General features: G+C 39.2%; 1 protein-coding gene across 2 annotated transcripts in view; it reads right to left on the bottom strand.

Moving 5' to 3' along the window:
* Nucleotides 1–2,721: 2,721 nt before the first annotated feature.
* Nucleotides 2,722–11,802, bottom strand: part of KLKB1 (kallikrein B1) — a 28,450-nt gene continuing 19,369 nt past the window's right edge. For both annotated transcript variants that reach the window (XM_056114189.1, XM_056114190.1), the window contains exons 11-15: nucleotides 11,347–11,515; nucleotides 7,265–7,440; nucleotides 6,200–6,295; nucleotides 3,921–4,060; nucleotides 2,722–3,176 (exon numbers count right to left, since the gene is read on the bottom strand). In XM_056114189.1, the coding sequence (XP_055970164.1) occupies nucleotides 2,985–3,176; nucleotides 3,921–4,060; nucleotides 6,200–6,295; nucleotides 7,265–7,440; nucleotides 11,347–11,515 (773 nt within the window). In that variant the 3' untranslated portion in view covers nucleotides 2,722–2,984. The remainder of the gene's footprint in view (nucleotides 3,177–3,920; nucleotides 4,061–6,199; nucleotides 6,296–7,264; nucleotides 7,441–11,346; nucleotides 11,516–11,802) is intronic.

Genomic DNA, 11,802 nt, shown 5'->3' with positions numbered 1-11,802 from the left:
TTTGATTCTCAGCATCCCATATGGTCCCCAGTCACTAACAGAAGTAATTCCTGAATGCAGAGCCAGAAATAACTCCTGAGCATACATACATACACACACGCACGCACACACACACACACACACACAACGCACACACACACCGCAGAGAGAGAAGCATATATTATTGATGTACTGCTTTTTATGAAGCTTAAATAAAATAATGAATTTATGCTAAGAAAAATTTCTTTCCTTCCTTTTGTTTTGTTTTGTTTTGTTTTGGGACCACACCTGGCGGTACTCAGGGCTTACTAGCTCATTGGTGAAAACTTTAAATCTTTTTCAAATAGCATAAGGGTTCCAGTATATTTTTTATCAATTTAAGTAAAAGTGTATAACTAGTCTTCACTACATAGAAAAGAGAGTCTCTGAATAGAGCTTCTTTGCAAATAAGTGTATTAATGTATTCTTAAGTTGTTTTAATTAATGTATTAATGTTTAATTAATGTTTAATGTATTCTTAAACTGTTTTTCAACTAATGCTATTGCAGGTTAGAATGAGGATGGCAACTACTTGAAAAACATTGTTAATAAAGTACTGTGTGTTTTTTTTTAAGTTTTTTAAAAAAAATTTTATTGAATCACTGTGAGATAGTTACAAGCTTTCATGTTTGGGTTACAATCACACAATGATCAAACTCCCATCCCTCCACCAGTGCACATTCCTCACCACCAATATCCCTAGTATAACCCCCTTTCCCACCCTCCCCCTGCCTCCATGGCAGACATGATTCCCCATAATCTCTCTCAACTTTTGGGCATTATGGTTTGCAATACAGAGGATGGAGAGTATCGTGCTAAGTGAAATGAGTCAGAAAGTACTGTGTTTTCAAATTCTAATGCAAACTGGAAATTGCTAGATGAAATTCCACAAGAAATTTAGTCGACAGAGACCTATGTGTAAGTCAGAGGTTAGGCTTACTAGAAACTAAACTCTGTTGTCACAGAGACATGGGCACACACATGGAGAGCCCTTCCCACTTACAGTCACAGTCAGCTTTCTCTCAGGGCTTCTTTATGTCATCAAGATTGCAGGGAAAAAAGGAAACTTGCCATCCTATATCCACTTCTTGATGTCTCAGCACTGCCATGTCGTTATTATAGAGGTTTTTAATGTTGGCTTTAGCTCAGGGTTTACCAACTCTGGAATTACAGGTATCCCCGCTACTGAGAAGTTATGAAGTCACTTTTCACTTTTACCAAGTATTAGATTTTTTCATTAACTGAAAGAAATCCAAAGAGAATTTTTGTTTTTATGATGAGAAGCAAAAGTGCTCCTCCGGCCAGTCAGGGGTCATGCCAATCAGCCACCTCCTATTGGTGCCAGACAATCTCCTCATCAGCCACCATCCAGATCACATGGGTTTTTCTCTTAGAAGGGAGCAACATGACGCCGGACATGGCCATGTCATCGGACTCTGCGCCAGGCTGTTTTACTTGTGGCGCCCTAGAGGGGGCAGGTGACAGCTCACCCAGCCCCAAGGGCCTCAGCCCCAGCAGCTGAAAACCTGCAGGGCCAGCCGCCACCAGGCTCAAGGCCGTTCCCCACACGCTCCGGCCAAGCCTCACGTAGGAATGAACGTATTCCTGGACACATCATAAGACAGTCCCTACCCATTCTCCAAGAATACATACCACATTTGATGGGGTTCAAATAGTAGGCAACAAATGATAGAGGGAATATATATACATATTTTTTTCAGATATATATAGTTTCATATATATATATATATATGAATAGGAAAGCTCACATCACTCATTCAACCTTTAACAACATGTGAGTGATATTCTAAAGAATGTCTTAATGGCCTCTGCCAAAATAGAACAATCTTCACACTGTCTCCTCTATGGATATTTTTTGTAGCAATTTCAACTGTTTTCCATAACAGAAAATACAAAATACATTATTTTGGTTGTGCTTTGGTACAGGGATTGGGACTGGGGCTGGAAACATCCCAAATTTGGTCGTAGGAAGGTGTAATGGCGGTGGGATTGGTGTTTGAATAGTAACTGTGATCAAATATTGTGACCCACCTTATAAAAAATTTTTTTTAAAGAAGCAAAAAGTGAAACTATCATTCAAGGATTGCTTTTCAGTAGCTGTTCTAGAGCAGTGGATCTAAGTACAGTCCTTTCAGGAAACTGCCTTGTACTACAGGCTGCATGTTCCGGGCATCCTTTGGCTGCTCTACCCCTAAGCTACATGCCATCCTCAGCAGTGTCCCTTTTCATGTTGGTGATCCCAGCATTGCCATAGGTCCAGGTAGTCATAAAGGGGAGGCCAATAGGACCACAGATGTCCCATGGCAACCCCTGCAAAAGGCTCATCACAGTCATCACGGAGTAGACTGTGCTTAGTTCAGTACACACAGTGGAGAGGGTGTATTTCTCCTCTTCCCTATTCAGATTACTGGTGTGTTCTGTGGAAAAGTGAATGTTGCACAGGTCTCTGCCTTCTACATGGTCAGATAAAGCCAAGGCTTACTGACTCTGCCCTCTAGATGTAGTTGGCAGGGGATACCTTAACCCCGCTCCCGTGAGCGTGAAACAGAGAGAAAGCACATTCATCTCTGAGACAGCCCCAGAGGAGGCCCAGAGTGTGGCGCGCTCTGATTCCAGACCCACTGCTAGAATCAAAACTCTCTTCAGTTCTGGTTTTACAAAATCAGAAGGAGAAACTTTGTAGTCATACTCTGTGACTGCTTTATTTCACCTCGGTTTTGTGACTTGCCCTGTGAGCATTGCCACTGAGTGCTGACCGCTTCACGGAACCCGGCTCCCAGCAGCTTCTTGCTAGGGTTTCCTTTGTTATCCTTGCAACAAATATGCAAACGTAGAAGGCAGTTTCTGAGTTACTGCAGATGAGAAGTCCAAGGCTCTTGTGAATTGAGCCCAAACCATGACTGTTATTCCACAAACTGGGCTCTTCCCATTCTCAGAGTGTTTCTTCAAGCTTGCAAGTTTGTGAATGACTGTCCATCGTTGTCCTGTATTTTCTCCAAAATCCAATCCAAGTACTCAGCAACTTTGGTGTAGACACCCGGCTGGTTCTTGCGGGCACAGCCTTCCCCCCAACTGGTGATACCCACCAGTTGCCATATTCCATTGTGTTTACAAACTAAGGGGCCTCCCGAATCTCCCTGTGTCACAGAGGGTAGAAAAATAAGATCATAGAAGGTTAAGACAGATCTGACTTTAAAATTCTGTAGTCACATTGTAATGTCAAACCCAGTATCTTGGAGTTCTCAACTATGGGTACATGTGCCTCATAAACTGTTGGTTCTAAGGAAATCGTTTTAATTTAGTATGTTATTCCAGTGTAGAAATTTTAACATCTTCATCCTAATGGGCTGGAGCGATAGCACAGTGGTAGGGTATTTGCCTTGCACGCAGCCAACACAGCCGACCCGAGTTTGATACCTCCACCCCTCTCGGAGAGCCCGGCAAGCTACGGAGAGTATCTTGCCCGCAGGCAGGGCCTGGCAAGCTCCCCGTGACGTATTCGATATGCCAGACACAGTAACAACAAAGTCTCCAATGGAGATGTTACTGGGCCCGCTCAACAACGGGAAGACAGTGACAGTGACAGTGACATCCTAATGCCAAATAAGTTGAATGTTCTTCTGCTTTAGAATAATTATGGTCTACACAATTGTTATTTCTTAAATATAGCAGGATCTTGCACAGATTGTGAATTATATAATTTCTATGTAAACTCTTTCTATGTGTGTGTGCGTATCAACTTAAAGAGTGTTTATGAAATTTACCAAACATTTGGCTCTGAATATTTAAACCATAATGCTACACTATTGGAAAATTCTTTCTGAAGTGAATTTTCTTAATATTCTGTCTGTTATATATTTTCTCATAAATGAATACATTACCTTGCAAGCATCTTTCCCCCCTTCTTTATAGCCAGCGCAAATCATCTGTTTGGTTATTTTGTAGTCTCTGTATCTTTTCTGGCATTCTTCATTTGCTACCAAAGGAATTGTTGTCTTTTGTAGGATACTTTGAATTTCACCTACAAAGTGACAAATATAGAAGTTCAGAGGAGAAAATATAAATATGGAAATAAGGCTAAAGTCAAACTAAGGGGGAAAGATGGGCTTTTTATTTAGATCATTTAGATAAAATATAGTCAATAATGTTGAGTGATGCACAAATGCATTATCGTCTTATCTGTCTTGTCTGTTTAGATTTATTATCTATGTGCCTATCATCTATATCTATATAGATCAAGTTTGCTATATGTCTCTCATTTATATGCCTAATATGTCTTTTATTTATCTATCATCCTCTATTGGCCTTTAATACAATTGCAGACAATCCAGCACCCAAGGCTGACCAGAGACTTTATTTCTGTATTTTTCAGCACTGTCTCATCTCAGTAGAACTCTCTCAGGAATTTCCTTTTATTTCCTTCAAGAGAAAAACCTTGAAGTTCTTACCTTCAGTTTTTATTTTATAAATCCAGAGGGACAATTTCAAAATTTATGACTTAAAAACTCCTGGCAACAGAGCATTTTGTTCTTTGAGTAAAGGCAGGCTAGCATTTTCCTTGCAAATAGTTTTATTTACAAATAATTTAATTTTCACTGGTGTTCAGATGCCCCTTAAATATTTACTAGATTTCTTGTTTAGTTAAGCTTCTCTTAATTTCTGCCTGTCTCAAAGTACTAGTCAAAGTTTTTAAAAACTTCATTGATTGAATAAATGATTACATCAGGAAAATTTATGCAAAGAATAATACAAGTATTACTTATTTTAATCAGGAATAGAATTTTGGAAGAATAGTGTGTTTCTTAAAATATTTAAGAGCAATTAAAATACCCATGTATCCATAATCAGAAATTTTTAACCTGGCCCATAGAAATAATTCCTTTGATCTATCAACTTTGATAAGAAAAAGTTGTTTTCCCACAAATCTTTAGCCTAAATATAATACTTTTAATTATGGATACAAGTAATAAACAAGAGTATTAGCAGAGTCTATGATGTTGACATCTTTAGAAACCACAAATATTTTCATATCACATTATAGCATGGCTGGAGCGATAGCACAGCGGGTAGGGCGTTTGCCTTATAAGCGGCCAACATGGCCGACCCGAGTTCGATTCCTCCGCCCCTCTCAGAGAGCCTGGCAAGCTACCGAGAGTATTCGATATGCCAGACACAGTAACAACAAAAGTCTCCAATGGAGACGTTACTGGGCCCGCTCGAGCAAATCGACGATCAACGGGAGGGCCTTTACCTTTACCTTTACCTTTATTATAGCATGACACATAACTAAAAATTCCACTTTTGCTCACCATAATTTTAAAATTGTAAAAACGATTAGCTATTAAAACAACTTGCTATTTAATGTACTAATAAATAAGCGCATGCATTGTTATGCCATGTCCTTAAAAAAGCATTTTGATACTGCACTGCAATTTTATTGGCTTCTGCTATATTCCCATGTATTTTGCTGAAGTATTTAAAACACCTTAAAGGGTCTGGAGTGATAGTACAGCAGGCAGGGCGGGCATTTGCCTTGCACACTGCTGACTTGGGTTCAACACCAGGCATAAGATATGTTCCCTTGAGCATTCCTGAGCCAGGAGTGGTATCTGAATGCAAATCCAGGAGCAATCCCCGAGCACTGCTGCGTGTGCCCACCCGATCCCTTTTATACCCCCCCCCCCCCAAGAAAACAACAACAAAACTATCACTAGAGATGTGGTTCATAGATGTCCTAGGATTACAGTAAGGGCTCATGATGGGGAAAGAGAAGGAAGTTGATAAGAGAAATGGCCTGCCAGACACTGGTCATTTTTGTCCAGGGAAAACAGTGGTAATAGTATACGTGAACATTATTAATATGAGGACAGAGTGGACCTGAGTGATGGACTTGTTCGCTTTATATATAGAACCAATCCAAGTTAATCAGTGATTTTTTTTTTCATTTTGAAGTAAGCTGCTTAAGAGTTTATCTTTCAATTTTCTTCTAAAGCCTTGCAAAAATGCATTCTCTTAAGAATCACATGATAAGTAATTGGAAAATAATAAACTAAAAAATAATTGAGAAGTAGTTTTAGACAAAATTAGATGAAACTGGTTCAACCCATATCTTTAACATACATCTTCTCTTAAGAGCAACATTGAAAAGGCTATTTCATACCTCTCTCCTTTGTGTAACCCCATCCAGTCACCCAGCAGTTGGTATAAATTGTATTTACATCTTCTTTGGAAGGTAGGCATATTGGTTTCTGATACTCTAAAAGATAATTTTAAGATTAGAGTTTGGTTAGAAAAAGTTACAGATATTGACTTAAAAATTCCATGTTTTCTTTCCCCCATATTCTCTTCCTATAAAGTAGCACCTAGAACAACTGCTTCGTTTTCTGTTTAGCTTCTAAAGTCAGTAACTAAAGAAAATTTCTCACATCAGAATCATTTTTACCTTGTAACTTTTGGCAGTACATTTTCCCAATTAAAATTGAAAACCAAAGTTTACTGTCAAGAGCACTTAAATACTCATAGGACTTATTCTGTGTGTAATATGGTAAGTGCCATGGTCTCTGTTTATGTTGTTCTGTTGTTCAAGTGAGTTGTTACGAAAAACTATTGAGGTAATTATCACACCTGTTTAACAAGTGAAAAAATGAGAAGTGCAAAAAAGTTAGAGAAGGTTACCAAGGTAACAACCACTAATGGGGCATTCAGCCATTGTGGACCATTATATCTTCAAAGCTAACAACCCTAGCTGAGCTTCTAACTACATTTTCAGTTTCCTTCTCTATCAGCTTGTCTTGAGATTACACTATAGATGATTATATTAAATTATCTTGAAATTAAATTACACCTGAAAATTAACAGTTCCATTGTCCTCAGATATCCTAATATGCCTAAGCCCAAGCCAATGAAATTTATGCTACTCTTATTAAAGGAAGCAGTGCTTCCCATCTGGCAAAAAAAGACATTTCCTATGCGTATTTTTTTCCAGTAATATAGATGGAGTTGTATCCCTACCTACAGGAACTAATCAACGCTCTTAACGCTTAAGCAGACTTTTTTGACAAGTGACAGGTCTTAATTTCCCTGGCAGTCCATACCCTTTCCCCCAAATCCACCAACAAGAAAATTAAGCCAATATTTCCAGATTCTGACCTCTAATTCAAATTTTTATGATATTTTAAACCAATGCAGATCAACCGTATAACTTCTCCTTAAATATGCCACGTACCAGTAAAATTCAAAGGGGTCTCAAGTTTCATTAAAGCAATATCATGACCACTTTCTGATACTTTATAATTTTGGTGAATAATAATCTTCTTTATGTGTGAGAAATGTGTTTCATTTGTTATCGCTGACAGATTTAAAATACCACTATAAATTTGCCAAATATCCGATAAGGGAAGCCTAGGAGGGAAAAATAAATGCCTTTTTTGAAACCATAAAAATAGGCCTTAATTAGTTCTCTTTTCCTCTCATGCATTCCTGCTCAAAAAGAACTGGGAAGAAAGTACTACATATGAAATATTTTTTTCTTACCTTATTTTCTCACCTGTGAATTCATCCTCACCAAGAGCAGCAGTGCTATATCTCTGAGGACTTAAATACTAAAGTATAAAAGAATAAGTGTACATTTATGTCATTGTTTCACATTCATTGTAAGTAAATCAAAGGAAAAAAATCACCTTCTTATTCTACAGGAACTGATGAGGAGTGAGTGTAGCAGTTTATCCGTCATGTTCAGTTCACCAAATCTGAAGGCAATTGTATCCTTGAAATTCAAACTAGCAATACGTGAAATTGATCTTATATGAACTCCTCTAAAAGCGTTAAAAACAATATATGTATATATTCACACATGTATTTTTAGAGTATGAAATACATATTTCAGAGTTATCAAAATTTAAATCAACCTATTAAAATGTGAATATATACAAAATACAGATAAACTATGTTCTAAAATATTGCTTTTGTAAAGATTTTTAAAATTTTACCTTTTAGTTAATGATGTAGGATAGATGTGCTCATAGCAAACTATTTTCTTCATTATTTCAGAGTGACTTTCAATTAAGTCACAGTGTTTTCATTCTTCTTGTTTCTTATAAATTCACACAGTTTTCAGGAATAAAAATTCTTAAATTGATATGGTCTCTATGAAAAATAGTCTGGATATTTTTCAAATAATTAAAAATGAAACTACTCTATGACTCAGGTCATACTCTATGACTTCTGGGTATATATAAAAACTGCTAAGTATTATCTTGAAAGTTCCAGCCACACACACACTTTTGCAACTATGAAAGGTGATGAATTTGTTAATTAATATTACTGTAGAAATCACTTTGTACAATATAAAACATGTCAAATCATTACATCAGATTCTCTACCAACCTTATACTACGCTACATGTCAAGTATAGTTCAATGAAGGTGAAAAAGGAAAGAACGAAAATTGTTAGTCCCCAATTGGGGTGCATTTAGGGAAAATGACATGTTATTCCCTATCATAAGGAAAGGCTCCCCTTAGCAATGCCATGTGCAGCAGAGGGCTAAGCGGTGACAACTGTGGGCCTTGTTCTGCCCAGATGTAGCCCTGTGACAGAATAGCAGAGTAGCTTTGATCCTGTCTGAAACTGGTACAAAGCTATGTGGACCTAGTTCTTATAGGTAGAGATCACAAGGATATATTTTGTGAGTGATTTTTTTAAATTTAGGGAATATTAATATACTTTTCATATCAAGGGGGTTTGGGGCCTACACAGGTGTGCTCAGGACTTACTCCTGACTTTGTGTCCAGGAATAAATCATAATAAATCAACATTTGGGACCAAATGAGATGCTAGAGATTGAACTGGGATTAATAGCATTCAAGGCCAGTCCCTTACCCCCCTCTTCAGCCCCTAGGAAAGTATTTTAACCACTCTACTATTTCTATAGCACTGCGGGTAGGGCGTTCGCCTTCCAAGCGGCCAACATGGCCGACCCGAGTTCGATTCCTCCGCCCCTCTCGGAGAGCCCGGCAAGCTACTGAGAGTATTCGATATGCCAGACACAGTAACAACAAAGTCTCCAATGGAGACGTTACTGGGCCCGCTCGAGCAAATCGACGATCAACGGGAGGGCCTTTACCTTTTTATTCAAAAATACCTTTGAAAATATTCTAGGTATGAATTTAAATATTTTACATTATTCTTCTAATGGCATATAAATCATAAAATGTTATAAATATAAAAGTAAGCAGAGAAAAATGTAGAAACCAACCACAGTCATTGGCATCTTTAATAAGTGACAGAGGTATGACTTATGGCCCATTCTGTCCACAAAGTCTATAGAGCAAATGCTACTATATGAAATCTTTATTTAGAAAAGATTTATTCCTTTCAAGCTCAGATAGAGAAGAGAGCACCAAATGAAGGGTGTTGTGAGGACCCTCCCAGGGTGGGAGAAGCATGCTAAAAGTAGTCTATAGACCAAACATGATTGCCACTCAATGCCTCTCTTGCAAAACACAGTACCCAAAAGAAGAGAGAGAGAACAAGGGGGAATACCCTGCCACAGAGGCAGGATGGGACGGGGGGGGGTTGGGGGGTGGGGGGATGCTGGGACCCGTGGTGATGGATGACGGGCACTGGTGGAGGGATGGGCACTTGATCATTGTATAACTGAAACCCAAGCACAAAATTTGTAAGCCTATAACTGTACCTCATGGTGTTTCACTAATAAAAAGAGGAAAAAAAAAAACTCAGCAAGGAAACAATGGCTCTGAAGGAAGACATAGAAGAGAGAGGGCTAATAGATCTATACAGAACTTTATATCCCCCCCAAAAAGAATACACACAAAAAAAGAAAAGATTTATTCCTTTCGTATTATTATTATTATAAATGTTATTATATTTATAAATGTTATTATATTTATATAATAATATTATAAATATTCTTTTCATATTATTTCATTGAAATAGATATAGGTGTAAATGATCTCAATTTCGTCTCTTTTCTAATTAAATCACCATGAGATATAGTTACAAAGTTGTCCATGATGGAGTCTCAGTCATACAGTGTTCCAACACCCATCCCTTCACCAGTGCACATTTCCCACTGCCAATGTCCCCAGTCTCCCTCCTGCCTGCCTCCTCCCCAACGCTATCCCCATAGCCTGCCTCTACGGCAGACACATTCCTCTCCTTCCTTCCTCCCTCCCTCCCTCTACCCTCCCCCCTCTTATCTTCCTTTTAGTCACAGTGGTCTGCAATACTGTTATTGAAAGGGTATCATGCATATCACTTTCCTCTTTTCAACACTCTGTGTCCAGAGTGATCATTTCCAACTACCATTGTCATGGTGGTCCATTCTCTCTCCTACCTGCACTCCTCCTCCCCCTTGGATGGATGGACATGGAGAGTATCATGTTGAGTGAAATCAGAGGGAGAGGAATAAACATAGAATAATTGCACTCATTTGTGGAATATTAAAAAAAAAACACAAACTCAGTATGTGAATAATATGCAAACAAGGTCCAGGAGGACTGGTTCATGGTAAGAAGTAAATCATCTCTTTTTTTTTTGACTCTTCTGTATGTTTGTGGGTCAGAGATGAAAGGGTAATTTCATGTTCCTCCTGAAAAATAAGCTTTTGAAGAATGATACATTTGGTGAGTGGTGTGTGGAGATGTTAGCAGCATGGTAGAGGGACATTTTAAAGTTTTCTATTTAAAAACAAAACTGGGAGGGCTTCACGTGGTGGAGCTCAGGGCTTACTCATGGTTCTGCACTCAGGGATCACCCCTGGAGGGATTGGGGGACCATACAGGGTGCTGATGATCTAATCTGGGTTGGCTGCATGCAAAACAGGTAAGTGCCTTACCCACTGTGCTATCTCTCTGGCCCCCAGCTTAAAGTTTCTAAAAGCAGAAATGACATCTCCTGGGGATCACTGGACCCTGAAAACATACCACTCTTTCCAAAGGGTCAGGCTGATCAGCGTGCAGCCCTGCTGATTATTTGAGACCTGTTAGGTTTTGTCATGTTTTAAAATGCCTTTGATGACAAGAATTACTATTAAGAGACTGGCAAGGAGGGCTGAGGATTTTGCTGTTGTTGTTTGGTTTGGGGGCCATACTTGGAAGTGTTCAGGGCTTATTTCTGGCTCTGTGCTCTTGAGGAATTTCAGAGGACTATATGTAGTGCTGGGATTTGAACCTGAGTCAGATATGAAAAGTGACTGCCCCCTCCGCTGGACTATCTTTCTGGCCTGGATGACTGAGAAATACTATGATTCAAGACAAAAGGCAAGGCAAGCTGCTCCTGATACTTACTCATCAAAGCAGTGGGCAGCTGTCAGGATCCACTGTCTTGCAATGATGGATCCGCCGCACACATGACTGCGTCCTGATAGCTTCACTTGCAGACTAACCTGCCATGGCCACTCTCCCCAAGAAGAGTCAGTTCCTCCAACAATGCGTGCACTTGTCTTTGTAGTGCAGACTATGAAAGAGAGAGATCAAGTGAATGGTTGGGATTGGAGATGACTCAGTCCTCTTCAGTAAGCACTCATTCATCGATTTGCTCAAGCGGGCACCAGTAACGTTTCCATTGTGAAACTTGTTGTTACTGTTTTTGGCATATCTAATACGCCACAGGGAGCTTGCCAGGCTCTGCTGTGTGGGTGGGATACTCTCTATAGCTTTCCGGGCCCTCCGAGAGGAATGGAGGAATCAAACCCAGGTCGGCCACTTGCAAGGCAAACGCCCTACCCGCTGTGCTATTGCTCC

Source organism: Sorex fumeus, unplaced genomic scaffold, assembly GCF_029834395.1.
Source record: "Sorex fumeus unplaced genomic scaffold, SorFum_2.1 ptg000024l, whole genome shotgun sequence".
Classification (NCBI taxonomy): Eukaryota; Metazoa; Chordata; class Mammalia; order Eulipotyphla; family Soricidae; genus Sorex; species Sorex fumeus.
Note: the sequence above shows the minus strand (reverse complement) of the source record. Positions and strands in the feature narration are given on the sequence as shown.